The sequence below is a fragment of the Pelodiscus sinensis genome, chromosome 7 (assembly GCF_052426305.1).
Source record: "Pelodiscus sinensis isolate ZL-2025 chromosome 7, ASM5242630v1, whole genome shotgun sequence".
NCBI classification, from domain to species: domain Eukaryota; kingdom Metazoa; phylum Chordata; order Testudines; family Trionychidae; genus Pelodiscus; species Pelodiscus sinensis.
Genome location: NC_143058.1, coordinates 41903082 through 41922186, shown reverse-complemented (window position 1 = coordinate 41922186; position 19105 = coordinate 41903082). Strand labels below are relative to the sequence as shown.

General features: G+C 41.3%; 1 protein-coding gene across 4 annotated transcripts in view; it reads right to left on the bottom strand.

The window, feature by feature from the left end:
* Positions 1-19105, bottom strand: part of UBR3 (ubiquitin protein ligase E3 component n-recognin 3) — a 240482-nt gene that overhangs the window by 167311 nt on the left and 54066 nt on the right. For all 4 annotated transcript variants that reach the window (XM_089779752.1, XM_089779753.1, XM_089779754.1 and 1 more), the window contains exons 8-10: positions 14956-15184; positions 3677-3856; positions 1634-1767 (exon numbers count right to left, since the gene is read on the bottom strand). In XM_089779752.1, the coding sequence (XP_089635878.1) occupies positions 1634-1767; positions 3677-3856; positions 14956-15184 (543 nt within the window). The remainder of the gene's footprint in view (positions 1-1633; positions 1768-3676; positions 3857-14955; positions 15185-19105) is intronic.

The window sequence follows — 19105 nt, the reverse complement described above, 5'->3', positions numbered from 1 at the left end:
CATGTTATTGTTTCAACCAATTTATCTGTTACTTTTCAGGCCTGTAATACCTAGGACCACCCTCCTCCCTTTCTCCCCCCCCCCTTTTTTTTAAAGAGACAGGTAAACATTTGCTACCCTCCCGACCTCAGGTATAGTAGCAACTGATTTAAATATTTGTTCAGCCACATGATTAAGTTCTGTAGAGATTCTTACAAATAATGCTGTTTGGTCTTGGTGGCTTATTATTGTCTAGTTTAATCTACTTGTTTTAGCACAGAAACAGGAACCGGGACTGTTCATGCACAGATCCTGAACGGAGCTACTACACACATCAAATATCCTATTCAAAATACTTCTACTGCAATGTCTTTAGAGTTTAGTAAACTAAATAAATGGATAATCCAGTGCTCACCACTAAATTAACTAACGTGAGTGAAACAATAGTGAAAAGTATAGGCGTAATTTTGAGATTAATCATAATCTAATTAATGTACATAATCATAACGTTCTCACTTTGAAATGCAACTGAATTTAAATTGTCCCTCACAAAGCCAAGACAAGACAAGCTATAAACCTCAAACAGCGGGGGCAGAAGCATGAAGAACAAAAACCAACAATTGGCACCTCAAAAATTAATAAAATTGTAGTACACTATTCTAAGGGCAATTTAGCCTCAAAAGTGAGATTTAATAAAAATATCTTAATATGATTTACAATATGAAAATGCCTTAGCAATTGCTAATTTAAAGCTTACAAATATTTAATTTACTCTATGCACATTTCAGTCCAAATCGTACTGTCCTATGAACACTAACAAAACCCTTACTTATACCGGAAAGTAGTTTAAATTAGAAGAGTGATACTTATTATTCATAATAAATGATGATGAGGTAGAAATTTAAAGGTTTTCATGTCTCATGTATTCCTCTCAATGGAATAATTCCATTTTCTGCTAATCTATCATTGTTTGTTATACAAATAAATAATTTTATGTAGTAATTACAAGAACAATTATAATCAACATGCAAAAGATTTAATGTCATAGTTAGTAATACAGATCTTTGATTTGATAATTATACACAAATACAGAGCTTTATTAATGTCCCAAAATGTCTGTTTCCAGGCACAAACAAGAAACAGTGATGTTATAACCACATCACAGTAGACTTAATTTTCTCCTTTCCCAAAATCACATTATTCAGGCACATGTATCAACCTATATCACATTACAGTTTAACTTCATTCCAACTGCAGTCAGTGTATACCCTGGAACTCTAGTCCCAGATCTGGAGACTACAACTAAATAACATAAATCTTATTTAAATAGGCATCTCAAAAGATTTATGAGATTTCTGTGATAGAGAGTTATAACATCTGTTGCTTGCCCAAGCAGAATATCTTTTTTCCAGTAAAACAATGCTTCTTTCAAAGAAACAAACAGTAGCTTTTCTCCTCTACCACAGAAAGAAGTCTCCAACATCATTATTAAAGCCCCTGTGAAGATGCAAAAATAAACTGGGGGTTTGATACTGTCATACATTACTTTAGTATACATCACTTAATCATCTGTAAAATGCTGAGACCATAAAAAGTTAAAAAGAAGTTATTAATTTTTTAAGATAAAGTAATAATGAAAAAATGTTAACCTTACCCTAATTTTACAATGTGATAGCAGTCCCCACATAGGCTGAGCACAGGCTTCCAGTTCAGCAGCAAATGCAGCATAGTAGGTCTGTGATTCAAACTCCACATGCTCATTTAATTCTCGCTTATTTAAATTCATACCTTAAAAGACATAAGCCATGTTATACAACAGTATAGTTGTCTACCGTTACATAGAACTTAGTATTTTTTAAATTATACACACTTACATATATGCCTACACTATATAGAGAGAAAATAACCATGCAATAAATTTCAGAAAGTATTATCAATTGTATATAAGTATCCACAAGATTAAAGATTTGAACTAAGCAGAGACCTTAAAAGGTGACTAGAAAGAGAGCATTTGATTAAAGAAATTTTGCCTACATTAGGATAGCACCCATGTTGAGAAAGTAAGTGATCCAAATTGGGCCCATTTTAAACTCAACTCCAAATTAATCAAGCAGAATTTTTAAACTGACTAAACAATTTTGGAACTCTCCACAGAGGACACTTGCATCCTATAATCAGGGCTAGCTCGAGCCATTCCTGCGCCCCGGGCAGCGGGCACGTGACACATGTGCGGCCCCGCCCCCGGGCGCATGGCGCATGTGTGGCCCCGCCCCCGGGTGTACTGTGCACCTTACAGTTGCAATCAGGCACATGGCACCTGATGGCAGCCCTACGGGGCGCCACGTGGCCGAGCACGCGGCGCCCCTTACAGCTGCCATCAGGCACCCCCCATAGGTTGGTGCCCCAGGCAGCTGGCCGGCTAGCCCCCCCCCCCTTAATCCAGTCCTGCCTACAACGTAAACATGCAGGGAAAACAAATCAATACAAAATCCCGATGCTAATGAGGCTAATTGAGTGAGAGGTTTTAGCCTCATTAGCAGCACACTACAATTGACAGGTAAATTTTTTTCCTCTTCTCCTTTCTTTTTCTGTTATAAATTCTCAGAGTCCCCCTTTTTTCGCCACTTAGAAGTGGGTTTTGCCCATGAAAGTTTATGATGCTATAGATATTTTTGTTAGTCTCTAAAACAACGAGTAGTCTATGGCACCTTCAACACATCAAGTTCATTTTCCCTAGTACTGAGCTTAGTTTGACATTGAAACATACTGCTATCAAAGTCACAACTTACACTGTTAATATAAAAAACAGGACTATGTAGCACTTTAAAGACTAACAAGATGGTTTATTTACAGCTACATTTCTATCTAATAAACCATCTTGTTAGTCTTTAAAGTGCTACATAGTCCTGTATTTTGTTTCAGCTACACCAGACTAACACGGCTACATTTCTATCACTGTTAATATAACAGCTTCTTGAGAACTTTGGCAATGTGTAACCCAGTATATTTTACTCAACCCCTCTGTATATGATCAACATGGGTCTATTAGAATTCTACCTCCAAAACATTTTAACTCAAGCCATAGAAAGACTCATATTTTGAGCTCTGGATGTCCTCAGCTGCCATAATACAAGTCAGGGCTTGTCCAGAATTCAAACCATGTTGGGTCTCAAACATTTGGGACAAGTTTCCCTAACCAGAAGTAGTAAGTAACCCACCAGTTACATTCACTGGTGTGCTCAACCGACAAGGTATGCAAATCTATTTCAGCTCTCATCTTGAGACCCCGTCCTCTTTAGCTCAAGGCATAGAAAGCAATGTTTTTAGATCTCAGCCATCTTTGGTTCAATGTCTGGTGTTGACCAACACATAAGCTGTCACAATTGTACATAAGAAACATTTAATGACTTTAGGTGTTCACCTTTGCTTCTCATCAGCTGGCATTTCAGAACCAGAAGCCTTTTGACTCAAGTAACTTAGAATAAACTATCCACTTCCAGAAATTTGCACCAGATTAAAAATGAGTATGCTAAAGGATTACATCTTTTTATACAAAGGTGTAAGGTGTATGTTATTGTAAACATTGCGACACCTTTAAAAATTCTTGCTTAAGTACAGGAGAGAAAAGATTTGAAATTAGACATATTCCAAAAAAGGTATTTATAATTACTAAATAAGGAAATTAAAAGCCACATACCTTGAAAGAATGATACAAAATTCATCCAAGTTACTAACAGACTATGATCCTCCAGGAATTTCTTAGCAACACTTTGGTGTGAAAGGATATTAATAAAATCACTAACAAGTGGCCAATAAGTATTATTCTTTAATAGTGCTTCCCCACAGTTCACTACGACATGTAAACTGTTTTCTTCATCTGGAAAAAAAGTTAAAAATCCCATTACAATGGTTTTTAAAAGGAAAAATTATAGTGCCTACCATAGTGAACAATTAAAAGAATCAAATAATTATAGAATGCACAGAACATGGCAGTAAAGAACTACTATTTTCCTTATAGCAGTGGTTGTTCGTCAAGATCTTATCATCTGTGTGGATCCCACTCTTGGTGCACATTCCTTTCACACACACTTGCGTGAGATTGGAATCTGAATAGCAATGGCTGTTGGGCTATGCCTGCACTACACTGGAGAACAAAAGGAATAGCAGTCTCAACTACTACTCAGTTATCCTGCTAATGTAAAATCTCAAGTAAAGAGGATCCCAAAAAAAGCAGAGGTGGGGGTCAGTTTACAAGACACACACACATACCAACTTCTCAAAGAACCAGAGTTATGAGAAAGTAAGTAACTTCATTCCTCAAGTACTTGTTCATGTGACTCTCACTGAGGGTGACTAATAAGCAGTGTCCCATCTGAACAGAGTGACTGACTAACTGATGCCTGTAATATAGCCCTGCCTAAACTTGCATCCAACATCATGGTCAGGACCAGAGTATAGTGGGGGAATTCTGTGCCACTATGAATGTACCAAATAATGTACCCTGCAGATTTCTTTGCTTCCCTGCAGAAAATGACTAACAGGAAAGCAAATGGAAGTCACAAAAGCAGTCATCTGACCCATCTCGGCAGTATGTTATAGGTGCCCAGGGCAACAAGCAGAGAAATAACTCACTGTGGGGCAGAAGGTGGAACTCGGAAACACCTGCCTGACACCAGGCTTAGCTGTTCAGGCCAACTGGGTTGGGAAGGACAGGATGACTTCTTCCCTGCACAGAATTTGGGGCTAGGTCAGATCCAGCCACATATTTCTCGCCCAGCTGAAGAAGGCTCTGCAAATTCTCTGTCTCCATCACTCTTCAGCTGCATGAGAAAGGATCCCTGTACAGGCAGTCCCCGACTTACGCGGATCTGACTTATGTCGGATCCGCACTTACGAACGGGGCTTTCTCGCCCCGGAGGTCAAGGTGGCAGATTGCTACCTGCAAGCTCCGGGGCGAGAAAGCCCCGTTCGTAAGCTGCTCCCGGTGCCCCTGGTCTGCTGGAGACCGTCTCCAGCAGACCAGGGGCACCGGGACTGAAGCCGCATCAGCGGCGGGTTCCCGCGCTTCTGAGGCTTTGCCAGAGCAAAGCCTCAGAGGCGCGGCACCCCGCTGCCGCTGCGGCTCTGCTCCCTGTGTCCCTGGTCTACTGGGGGGGGGGGGGGGGCGCAGCTAGTGTGCCCTCCCCCCCGAAGCAGACCAGGCTTTTGTTGTGGACCCTGGGGCAGAGCAGCTGGGGCGCTGCCGATTGGTCCTGCAGCGCCGTTCTGGGCACTACTGGACCAACCCGGCAGCACCCCAGCTGCTCTGCCCCAGGTCCTGATTCAGCCGCTGCTGGTCAGTTTCAGCAGCGGCTGAATCAGGACACCTGGGGCAGAGCAGCTGGGGTGCTGCTGGGTTGGTCCAGTAGCGCCAAGGAGCAAGGAGCACCCCAGCTGCTCTGCCCCAGGCGTCCCCAAGTCAGCCGCTGCTGAAACTGACCAGCGCTGACTACAGGAAGCCCGAGGCACAGTTGCTCTGCCCCAGGCTTCCTGGAATCAGCCGCTGATCAGTTTCAGCAGCAGCTGACTTGGGAACGCTTGGGGTTCTTAAGTTGAATCTGTATGTAAGTCAGAACTGGCGGTCAGTTTCAGAAGCGGCTGAATCTGGACGCCAGTTCCAACTTACATACAGATTCAACTTAAGAACAAACCTACAGTCCCTATCTTGTACGTAACCCGGGGACTGCCTGTATAGGAAACTGCACCCCCATCTGCCCAATGAGCCACCTACACCTAGATTCCCACCCCACTATGCCCCACTCACCCAGCATCTGGACCCCCCCAACCCAGTTATCCCTGCCAATAGCCATTCACTCCAATATCTAGTCCCCTTGCTGAGCCCCAACCACCTTCACCTAGACTCCCCCTACAGAGTCCCATTACCAGAACTGCACCACCAACAAGCCCCTGTACATCCAGATTCGCCTTGTACCCAAATCAAATTGCCCAACCCAGATTGGTCCACACAGAACCTTCTCAGCCCACACCTGGATCCCTCTACACTATGACCCTTCCACACTTGGATCCTGCCTTGCTGAGCTTGTCTGCCCACACAGAGGGGCAGGGCCCTTGGGTGTTTCTGGGTCAGGTCTAGGCCTTGCACTGTGTCCACCCACACAGTGAAGTTCACATCCTATGGGGGTGGAGGATGCAGCTGCACAGTGATCTTCCATCTCTGTGCAACCAGTGGCTTGCACTTCCCACTGACATTCTGGAACCTCCACATTTATTTGACAAATAAAAATTGCAGAATTTTAAAATATTGTGCACAATTCAATTTTTTTACCACAAAATCCCAAAGGAGTCAAAAGTCAGGCATTGCTCTAAGTAGCTGTCTTTCAGATTTGAGACACAGGGATGTTTCTAGCAGACCTGGCTAGAGGATAAGCCCACTTTACAGCAATTCTCAAAGTTTGTTTTCATTTTACAGTGGAACATTTTCATGAACACAGTTGTGACATAATGTCCTTTGTTAGAACAAAACCTGAGACAGAACACATGTACATGCTGATCTCAGCCATGGGAAATCCAGTTAAAGTTCCAAATGTGCCTGATTTAGAGGAGAGTTTTTCATGCCTGATCACTCTAAATCCCAGGTGCAGGGTGAGTACCATGATCACCAGGCATGCGCAAGAGGAAAAGACACACACACACACACACACATACCCCCACCCACCCACCCCCCATTCTGGTAAAATTTCTTTTAGTCAGAAATGTTCTAATTAGCTCCACTTTCTACAGCATGAAGAGAAAGTAGTTTGCACTCTAAGGCAATAAAGCTTTAAGGTTTGGAGAAGAGGTATGACACATTCATTTGACTAGTAGCAAATATCTATATATGGCTCAACATGAATGCTGCATCTCTTCAGGAGTGCTGACATTACAACTAGGTACTTAGTGAAAAAATATTGGTGCTATTAAGAGAACGAGTTGTAGCATGTTGTATTGACCATGATTAGGTTCTACTAGGAATTGCAAGTTCTTCCTATGAGCCAGATGGATCACTATATGCAAACATGCATATTGATGGTTGGGATGCTTCTCAGGGTTGTGAGTAGAGCCCTGTGCGGATACAAAATTTGGGTCCACATCTGTATCCTCAAAAATGAGCCGCAGGTACCCACAGCCATATCCACAGATGCAGATTCCTGCGAATATAAAGTTGGTATCCGCAGATAAGCAGGGCTCTAGTTGTATGGCACCTTACCACCACCTGTCCTTATCCCAGTTTCTCCCCAAGCATTAAACAACCAGACCAGCTCTGATCCTCTGTTTATAAGACAAGCTTCCTGATAGCTTACCCTTAGGTAAAGTATACCTGGATGTACCTTTGCACCCCCAGACATAATTCCAACAATCTGTTGACTTCACTTGAAAAAAGGGTACCCTCTGCTGCTTGTCTTTTCTGTTGTCAATCTCCCCTGGAGACTTTGCAATCTCTTGATTAGCATTTCGCTCAGCCTGTAAATAGGCATTCACTGTGAAGTATATAATATTTAATTTACATAGAGCCAGATAAACATCTCCCACCTAACAAAGTTTATTTATCACCTGTTGGTGACCAGCCCCAACTCACAAACCTTAAAAGCATGAATGGAATGGAATGGAATGGAATGGAATGGAATGGAATGGAATGGAATGGAATGGAAGGAAGGGAGAAATCCTGACTTATTATCTGTATACACATTTCATAATGATTATGGTAATCAGTGAGACAAATTTTCATTAGAGACCTTACCTCCTTTGAGAAATTATAATATAGGGATCAGACCCAAGGATTCCTTTGCCCTCTGCCAGTTGGCATTAAGTCATCCTTGGGTGAAAGGGGTCAACAGCCACAAACCAATCTTATGCCTGAAAAGAAGGAATGATGTGTGCTGGATTTAAGATGTGTATACATTTATGCAGTCTTTTCAGAATAAGATGCAGACCCTTTTATGCTTTGGAATAACAAAATATCAGGAGAAGAAGCCTCTTTCCCTGAATTTCAGAGGTAACTCCTCTGTGGCTCCTAGGAAAAGCAGAGTAGCCACTTCTTTTAGTTGATTACAAGAAGGATCTCTGAAGATGGACAGTGAAGGGGCATGGGTAGAAAGCCATGGACTGGAATTGGAATATCCATGAGACAACTTCCAGCACACATCTGTCTGTTATTCCGTTCAAGTCTGGTAAAAGAAAGCCAATCAGCATCTCAGGAAGGAGGCCTGGGCATAGCTCTTGCCTGATCTAATCCTCAAATCAAACCTGCTCTCTGGAATAAAGTATAGTCTGGTTAGTGACTAAGAAGATGAAAATCTGATACAAAAGTACCTAAGCTCCTTCCTGGATGACTACTCAGAAAACTATTGTTGTGAGTAGCTCAGTAACTTCTATCTAGTCTCCCTTTCCCTTGATATTTAAAGGGCCTGTGAGTGGGGCAGAAGTCTAAATGCCTAGTTATCCAAGTATCTGATGTCCTTTTAGGGCGTGCAGTGCATTGTTGATACATATAGTGAGTAGATCTGCACACTTAATGGGTAAGCCCTCAACTGAATTCTCAACCTCCTTAGGGATGAAAGAAGCCTGAAACCATGATGTTCAGAGCACAGTTACCTCAACTGCCAGGGATCCAGTTGCCATGTCCAATATATCCATGGCTGTCTGTAAAAGTGGTCTTTGCCACTGGCTGTCCTTCAGCAATAATGGCTTCAGTACTCAAGGAGTTTGGCCAGGAAGGGAGATAATTCTAGGGCAGGTTACTGAATTTTACAAACAAAGCTTGACAGTTACCTACTTATAGCTGGAGTGATTCTGACAAATAATCCTTCCTTCTAAAGAAAGCTAATTTCCTTGTGCCTGTCTCCCTAGGAACGTTCTTGGACAGTTTGTCTCTCTCATGAGGTACAGAGACCACTAATTAATCCAATGTTGCATATGTATAAGATTGCTCAAACCTCTTTGCCTCTAAATGTTAACCCCCTCCAATGTGGCTGGCATCTGCCATAGAATTTTAGCTGGTTCCAAAATGTCCTCATTAACTGGCAATGCTAATCTGGCAAAAGAGGAGGAATGCAATATGTCAAACAGCTTGTAACGTTTTTCTTCATTTCAGGGGTCTCATCTAAATGAGAGAACATCTTCTGAAAGACTCCAAGCAGGTATGGGAGCCAAGGAAAATGTCTCATCAGGGATTATGAAAGTTGTAGTTCAGGAAGCTCAAGGCATACCATTTCCTTCTCTGTCAGCTGTACTTGCTGCTCCCTGTCTTCGAATAGAGATCTGGCAATTGATAAGGAATGGGAGCATGACTTTCTGCACTTTTTTTTTAATAATAGGGGGGAGTTAGGCTCCAGGAAACTCAAGATGGAAGTCTCCACGGTGTCCACCAAGGCCAAGGCAGACTAGGTAATGTTGGTTTTGGTCAGGCAAGGTAGCCCACTGTCATTCCTGAGATCGAACAGTCAGAGATATGGAGTGTCCTTGGTTTGTACAGAGAAACTTTCTCCTGATCTGTGTGACTGGCAAGAAGATTCTTCTGTATGTTGGAGAGGTGTGTCCCAGAGAGAAAGAGAAGTAGACTGCCTCCAAAAAGCATACTGATTTTTGAGGTGACCTCAGTATCATGAGGTCAGAGATTCATGTCAATGCTGAGCACAGTGCCACTGGTGCCAGAAGTGTGGCTATCTCCTCTAACATTAGACTGAACAGTACCATTAGTGTGTCAATTGGTAGTGTCAATGCCAGCATTGGAGCCAGCAGTTTGTGACTGATAGCACTGTCAGATGTAGGCACTGAAGATATCTTGTATACCTTCAGAATAGAGATAGAAGTTGAACTAGCATCACAGATGTGACAGTGTACACGGTTAAACGGTTAACCGATAAGCCCAGGCTCATCCGTTAACCTTCACGGTTACATGCAAGGCATCCTCCTCCCACACTGTTGCCCCTGTTTCAAATGCAGCAGCGCAGGGGGAAAAGAGAGCAGGCAGAAACCAGTGCTCACTGGGAGACAGCTTTGAAGCAGATTCCCTATACACACCAGCTCCCACAGAGCCATTTTCCCCCCTCCCGTGTGTAAACATGTAACCACTGGAAATTTCAGCGGTTACATGTTTACCCAAATAAACCCGCATTTTAATATCCATAGAGCTCAATTCCTAGGTGGAAAGAGATTAAGCATCTCCTCATAAGAAATGGGAACTTTTGTATCTCCCTGGCTTTGATAAGGAGGCAGTTGTGATATTTGTTGCTGCAGAAGAAGCTGGAAATAATGTGGTCATATGATCCCTTGACAGAAAGTGCCATAGATATTTTGCCAGTACCAGCATTAAGTGTTGTGTGCTGGTTAACAAGGGCATTGGCTAACTAGGACTTAAACATGACCAGTCTTATCTTAGAAATCAAGTCCTGTTCTTCAAGATCTGAAGTTCCTTTAATTGATTGTCCAAGATTTAATTTCAGTACAGCATCTCCGGATTTTCCATTTAAAAAAAAAAAACAGACTTAAAAAAATCTTTTAAGATCGGGGGGGAGGAGGTAAAATAAAAAGGGAAAGTTTGTTGAGAATTATGCCTACCTAACTAACCAAAAGAGAAGAATAATCCACTAAAGCAGTGGTGAACAACCTGTGGTTCCTTGGGGTTCTGTGTGTGGCTTGTGCAACAGTAAACAAAATGTCTCACATGCCAAATTCTGCTGGTTTCCATCCAAGTAGGTTTTTCCCCCACTACTGGCATCATTGCTAAAATGACATGCATGTAAAGAAAGGTCACATGAAGTGAGCTGCATGCTGATTGCACATAATGCTGACTGAGAGCCGTGCATTCCCTCTGCATCCAATCAAAGTGCTGTGACAGTTCAGTCAGCACTTCTAGGTACAGTTCAATCAGCAGTTCTAGGTATGCAAGCACGGTTAGCAAACTACCCTATACTGGGAGACAGTCTTGGTTATGAAAATATTGCTGACTTCTGACATGAAGGAGGGCCACTCATGTGACCCACTCACTAGCTTATGTTGCCCATCGCAACACTAAAGGTTAGCGAATAGACACCCTGTTCTGCAGTCATTCTACCCTGTATACCCTTTGGGTGGGGGACAATGATGAGGACTCGCAGTGCATGAACAGCCTAAGGGACACAGAAATGCAAAGATTCCAGTCTTATGGGCATATGGTACACTTAGAATAGGATGCCTGCTGACATACAGTCAAACAACCACCAATGTCATTCACTGTGTCTTTTGTAACTATACCCTCTACAAAAAATTAGGAATCCTGTGGCACCTTAACGATTAACAGATTTATCTGGGCATAAGCTTTCATGGGTATAATCCACTTCATCAGATGGCTCTATGCATCTGACAAACTGGTTTTTACCCACGAAACTTTATGTCCAAATATATCTGCTAGTTTAAGTTGCCACAGGACTCCTTTTTGTTTTTGCAGATACAGCTTAATTAGTGCCCACTACATTATTTTTTTTAATTTTTTAAGAGAAAGTTATGCATACTCTAGCCCAACTATCTTTTTAAATCAATATTTGATAGAGGTGTCCAATCTGTAGCCCTCAAGAACAACTTTGTTAGGAAAATTTGTACTGTATTATAAACTGAAAGAGTTCCTTGAGCCACATCTAACAATTTTACATTGTAGTATGTGAATCAGCCCTTTTGCTACAGAGAGCCAGTACAGAACACTACTTCCCCACTGCTTCCTGTCTCTTTTCTCTGAAATACTAGAAGCAGCAGAGAGCACGCTGTTCAGCAGCCTCCCCGCTGTCAAGGAGACAAAAGTGTCTCTCTCATATGGTGATGCCTACTACACCTTCTCAATAGTTTTAAATTCCACAAGCAAAAATGAAATATTGACCAGAAATAGATCATTTTGAGTGCCGGTCATACAACAACTTCCTTACTTGAAATTGTCAATCTTCCCAGTCATAAGGAAGAAATTGACAATCTCTACCACCAATTAACCAAATTTTAATGTACTGGACTTCACTGTCTATAGTACTTCAGTAATCAACAATTGTCTAAATATCAATTCACAGCCACCGGTATAACAGTGAGCAATAATATGCACAACTGTGTGTTACTGAAATGTAAATCTGCCTTTCTATATCAAAGTGCAGTAGGCAAAGGTATAAAATGGGGGGATGCAAAACACTTTATATCTCAAATTATAAAAAATAAAGTAATTAAAATATCAGTTACAGGGAATTAAGAGAGTCCTTGATTTATTAAAAAGGCAAACAATGAATCCTCAAGTTACATGTGCAAAAAAGATTGTTAGAGATACATTTTAAAATGTTTCGGTTTCATTCAAATACAAATGAATGTGCAAATTTCTGTCTTCTTTTTTTCCCTCTTGAAACACTCATATGCAAGGCAGCTTCAGGCACTCAGGAATTACCTGTTTGGCCCCCAAGTCTCTCTCTCTCTCTCTCTCTCTTTTTTCTTTTTAAGAAAAAGCATATTAAAGCAATTCAGAGAGACAACTACCAGATTACTTAATAATAATAATTGTTAAAACATGTTAAACAAGTCTGCTTAGTGCAAGACCAACAAAAACAATCAATATTTCTTTTAAGTAGAAGCTTAGATAGTTGTCACTGTACATGGGAGAAGATTATTGTACCAATTAACACCATCATTACCCCATCTAACTAAACCTGTTTGGTGCAAATATGGCACTTCTTTAAAAGTAGGGAAAGCAGCTCTGTGGAGATTCTAAATGGTGATTCCCTAAGAACATATAGCTGCTTTCCACAGCAGACACAAAACATCAGGTGAGATCCTTATCACCCCTTCCAGCTCCTTTACAACCAGTAAAAGGGATACAGCTGTGTAAAGGAGCAGTAAAAGTGTTTAGTGCAGCCTTGCACAAGCACAACAGAAAATGGACCCCTTGCAAGCCTTGGAATAGGAGGTATATGGGGTTGGGTACATCTTATAGAAAGGCTACTCAACACACAGGCCGCATGCGACCCATGGCCCATTTGTTTGTGGCCTGCGGTGCGGTCTGGGTTTGTGCGGGGCTCAACACACGGCCTACAAGTGGGAGCCAAAACAAAAAAGTAGTCAGTACTATGGTCTTCTGTTGATATCCGTTTAAGTAGTTAAATTCCTGGACCGTCACTGCTCATTAAACATGTTGTCATATGGGTAGAAATAAGGTAAATGTTGCACTTTATTAATATCAGCAGAACTGACTTAAATGGGGCCTGTGTGTTGTGTAGTCTTGCCTGAATCTTTGCATTCATGCCCATCAGTGTGAAAGAAGCTATTTGCATATATATTTACATGTATATGCAACCACACTTAAGTTGTGGCCCTCAGCATGTGCTGTAAGTATCATTGTGGTCCCTGGGTCTTCCAAAGTTGAGTAGCCTTGTCTTATAGCATTGTGAAGATTCCAGATAGCATTGTCCCCCACAGGGGAAACCAGGAAGGTGCCATAATCCAGAAGAACTTCCTACGACTCATACAGGCTCTCAATCAGTGCAACCCAAAAGCAGGAAGGCGCAAAAGGTGGCTTAAAGCTACCATAGCCTTGCCTGTCAGTAGGCACAGCACACACTCGGGCAGCATGTTTACATGTTTACTAGGGATGTTAAATATCGGTTAACTGAATAGTCAAGTAACCTCATGAATTCTTATCAGTTAGTTGACTATTCTATAGTCCCTGAGGGTGGGGCCAGCAGCCAGTGCACCTCACTCCCAAGGAGCCCCCTGCCACTCTGTGCAACTGCCTCTGTACCAGAAGTAGCAGCATGTGGCACCAGGCAGGAGCTGGTCTGCAAGGGAAGCCAGTTGAAAAAACAGATCCCCTCACAGACTGTCTGGCTGCCTGTCGCCCTGTGCTGTTGCCTCTGATAAAGAGGCAGCAGCATGCAGTGACAGCAGCCCTTGTCTAGGGCGGGGGTCTGAGCTCCTGGACCAGGTGCTAGCCAGAACTGAGCTGGGATGTCTGCCTGCCCGGCTCTTAATGCACTTTAAACGCAGAGCCACAACAGGGGTAGGTTCCAGACTCATCACAAGCTAGGACTGAGCCGGGCTGCTGGCCAGCCTGCTAAAAAAGTTACTAGCAAGGGTGGAGAGGGGGAAATGTATGTAGTCTATAGCATTAATCTATAAGCTTTTGCTTATCAGTTAATCGGTGAATCGACTACATTATTACATCCCTAGTTTATACATGCTTCGTCTATAATGACCACCATGATACAGAGTCCTAGATTTGTTTAAACAATAACTAGTTTTTGATAAAGCAATGAAAAGTTCTGCCAGTGCATCTTTGGTCTAGCAAAGTCACTTGACCTTTGAATTGGCAATGGAGAGACTAAAACATATTAGCATATATGATCAGTTCAGAGGATAACATTGTTATTCAAATCTTTTCAAGTGATTTATTTCGGGCAAGGAAAAAGTAGACTCTGGATCCTCTCTAATGGATTTATCTTCAATGCAGTACATTACATTCAGGTCTTCACTCTATCAGAGTGCAAAGTGGCTAAACAGTAGGGTTGTTGAAGAGATTAATCATATTCTGAATTAATACTATCATGCATTGAAAAAGACACTCCTCTCAGGGAGGAAAATAAGAATAATTTAAAAAACAAGAGATGTTTTAGGAAAAATTTTGAAAAATGTTTGATAAATAAAATCTTTTATATGGTGTGCCCTTCATTCCAAAGCACACACTTTACGAAATGAGGTGAAACACTCTGCTGTTTTATGTCACCCTATGCTGTAGGGGGAGAAAAGAGTATAAAATCCTTGTGCCATACTAAATAAAACTATTCTTACATTTTGCAAAAATCTTATGGCTTCTAACTCCCAGTATGTGTGGCTACAACCTACTCAGTTTTGAAAAGTTAGGGGCTAAACTCAAAAACAAAAGATTAAACACTTACTACAACTCTCTTGTCTTATATTAATGAAGACATGAATTCAACTTACCTTGCAGCTCACTTTTAATAAGGCAACTTTCCATCATATATAACAGGACAGTGACCATAATATCCAACAGTTGACATTCTTCTGTCACTTGACGTGCTAGTTCTTCATTGCTAAATAACTGAACACTGATATGCACAATTCTATTAGACATGGTGTCCGATTCGTGGCTTTTCTTCAGTGTTTTCATAATAAAAGCATAATGCTGAACAAAAGTTTTAGTAAAGGCAATCTGCAAATTTAAAAATAAAAACATTCAGAATTACAATAATTACATTGTATGTTTGAGAGTATTTTTTAAAATAAGACAATCAGTATTATGATAAATCTGATGTTTTTCTGTAACAGACCAAAATCAGGGCTCCATCTTATCCATATACTGCTTCAGTGGAAGATTCAAGAAATTTCACAAAGAAATAGCCTGTCCTTCCCAACCTACATTTTATATAATTCCATGTGTTCTCATTATCTATTAAATAGCTTTATTTATATATCTCAGTTCTTATGACTGAATCCTTAATTGTAGCATAATTGTTCAGTTACAGAAGGGACAAATCTAATCCTACTAACCTCTTGCTATCAATATCTTCTAGCAATGGGTTTCACAAACCAATTAAATATTGTTTAAAAAGTCATTCTTACCAGTTTTAATGTGCCCATCTTTTTCATTAGAGATCCCCTTGTTCTTGTATTATGAAAAGGATAAACAGGAGCTTCCAATTTATCTTCTCTTTGCCATTAATCATTTTATGTCTATAATGTCTGTATGTCTATAATGTCTTCTATTGGTTATCTCTCTAAACTAAAAAACAAGCCTAATGTTTTCAACTTTTTCTCATGAGGTAGTCTGTCACTAATTTTTTCCCCTGACACAAGTTCCCAATTTTTTCTTCTAGAACCTTTTCCAGATAGGATGACCAGAAATGAACAAAAGTATTCAGGTTGAAAGTTAAAATTTCAAGACAATTATTCACTATTATTATACAGGTTGAATGTCTCTGGTCCAGCACTCTCTGGTCTGGCAACATCCGTGGCCTGGCATGATTTTAGTTAGCCAGATAGCCACATACCATGGATGAGGCCAAGTTACCCGGGATGCCATAAAGTTTGTTTATAGAAAACAGTCCTGGCTCTCAGTGTTCTGTGCTGTTATTTAGATCTAATTTACCCCAAATGACTTCTAAGAGACCAGTAAACAGTGGAAATGTTGGGTAATGCTGTTAGACAATATTGACCTCCCTTGATTCAGCATCAGACAGGTCCCGAGGGTGCTGGACTAGAGAGGTTCAACCTGCATTACTATTTTTACATTCTAACATCATGCTTTACTTTTTAAGTACTGTTCTCTCAGATGTTTTTAGTTAAGATGGAGCTGCAGTGTATCTGAGCAGTTCAGATAATTTGCCAACATAGAATTTCATTTGTTCTCATGGCTTCCCAAATACCTTTCCCAAGTATCTTTGCTAGGTCTCTGGATTCCTTCTAGTGCCTTCTCTAATGCCAGAGGATGCTGTGAAGACCAAGACTACAACAGAGTTTAAAAAAATCTACATAAACTCAAGAAGGATAGGTCCATCAACAGCTATTAACCACGATGACAACAGATGACATGGGATGGACCACTTGATTATCTGTTCTGTTCAAACTCTCTGAAGCACCTGGCTGTGGCCATTGTCAAAAGACAGAATACTTTTGGTCTAACCTAGTATGGCCATTCTTATATTCTAGGTTTGATTGTCCTAAATAATTCTATCATCTACAAAGGTTTCCCATATCACTCAGATTGTTTTCTTCCAAATCAGTAATTAGTATATTGAAACAATAGCCTTCATAGTACAGTTCCTTGGGGCACCACATCATGTTATAACATTTCATCATGCTATAAACTGACATTTATGCTTTTGTCATTTAGCCAGTTTTTTATTTATTTCAAATTTTAAACTCTAGTGTTATTGCTGTTCTAAACTACCACCATATGGATTTGCTTAGTCTGAAGAGATGAGATAATGCAAGCTGTTTTAGTGATGACAGAAAATGTTCAGCTCACGACTAAAAATCTCATGTCTAGTCTAAAACCTGTTCTATGAACATGTTCTAACTTTCTGGAATATAAAGTAGCATTTTAAAGCTACCTTTAAGCCAACTGTAGCCTCCTTGATCCGAGAATACAAACATCACTACTTTGCTTTATCAATGTCTGTCTACATTCTGAAATACATGGCCCATTTTTAATAAGAGCACTGCACTTCACTACTTTTATCAGAACAGATTCTCCACAATACTGTGACTCAAAGGGGCCATAATAAGGATGTTAAATATCGAGTAATTCACTAAATGAATAGTCGATGAATTTTGCATCAACCATATGATTACTCAATAGGGCAGCGCTGCCCCTTGGAAACATTGCCTTGGCATTTCAAAGGAGCAGCGCCCACACGGAGCCTGGGATCACCTGGGGACTGACCCTGGGCTCAAAGCAGCAGCACTGCACGGAAATACCCCCCTCTTCCCTCTATAGGATAGTGGCAACAAGGGGGAGGGCGGGGAAGCGACTAGCTGACTATCCTGTCAACTATCTGATAAGTACAGGCAGTCCCCGGGTTACATGGATCTGACTTACATCGGATCCCTACTTACAAACAGGGTGAGGCAACCCCGCACTAGCTGCTTCCCCCCAGCAGACCAGGGAGACGCGAAGCTAGCGCCCGCCCCAGCAGACCAGGGAGACGCGGAGCGGCTTTTCTCAGCAGACACCTCAGCTTGAGAACAAAGGACTGAGGGAAGTGAGGTGTGGGAGAATAAAACTGAGCTCTGGAGAAATGTTTGGCTAGAGTTTCCCCTACAGTATGTACCAGTTCCGACTTACATACAAATTCAACTTAAGAACAAATCTTCCGTCCCTATCTTGTACGTAACCCGGGGACTGCCTGTATTTACTTATTGGATAGTCGACTAGTCTAGTCCTTAACTTCCCTAGGCCATAAACAACTCAAAAAAACTTCCAAGAATAAAGTTAGCCCAGAGTGGTGGATATGTTTGGAGTACACTGTGCTTTCACTATCCCTGGTTGAAGGATGGCCTACAGATACCATTCAAACCAGAACATAAATTAGAGTGGATGAGACTATTTTTGCAAGAATAGAAAAAGAGAATCTAGCCTTATTAGAGAGACAAAGTGGGAGAGGTAATAACTTCTAGAGCAGTGATTCTCAAACTGGTCCATTGGTCCGCTTCGGGAAAATCACTAGCAGGGCCATGTCACTTTGTTTAAGGCTCATGACCACAGAGCCTCACAGATCCCACAGACTCTAGTTCACATTTCAGGCCAAAGGGATATGTGGGAAGCAGTGTGGCTGCAGACTGCTGCTTCACACAGCTCCTCTTGGCTGGAAATGGTGAACCCGAGCCAACAAAAGCCCCAAGGCTCCATGACTACAAAACCTTTAAATAAACCAAGTGGTATGACCCACCTAGCAGCTTTCACAAAGCGGGTCCACGGAACAGTTTGAGAACCACTGTTCTAGAGACAAGAGAAACTGATCCAATAAAAAACATTATCTCACTTACTTTGTCTTGCTAATATCCTGGGACTGACGCAGCTACAACAACACTGAATACCATCTCCCCCCCCCCATTGCATTGCCCTTTTGCCCAACCCTAATCTATGCTCTACAGAGCTTATTTCCGTTTCAGAACTTTATTTCTTGTAGAACTGTGCAGCAATAAGAAACTGAACTAATTGATGATCTTGTGGTTAAGATATTAGACTAAAATCATAGAATACTGTACTGGACGGGACCTCAAGAGGTCGTCAAGTCCAGTCCATGGCCCTCATGGCAGGACCAAGCACCATCTCAATCATCATACCTGCTAGATGTCTATCCAACCTACTCTTAAATATCTCTGATAATGGAGATTCTACAACCTCCCTAGGCAATTTATTCCAGTGTTAAACCACTCTGACAGATACAAGAGATCTGGTTTCAATTACTAAATATATCAGACTTCTCTCTGTGCGTCAACTGTAAAAGGTGGGTAATTCTTCCTTTCTCCAATAATTTCTAAATTCTTGAGGTAGGACTGCGTCTTATAAACATTCTTTTAACATTAAAAAAAGGAAAAACTGGTACAATTCTATGACTGAACTAATATG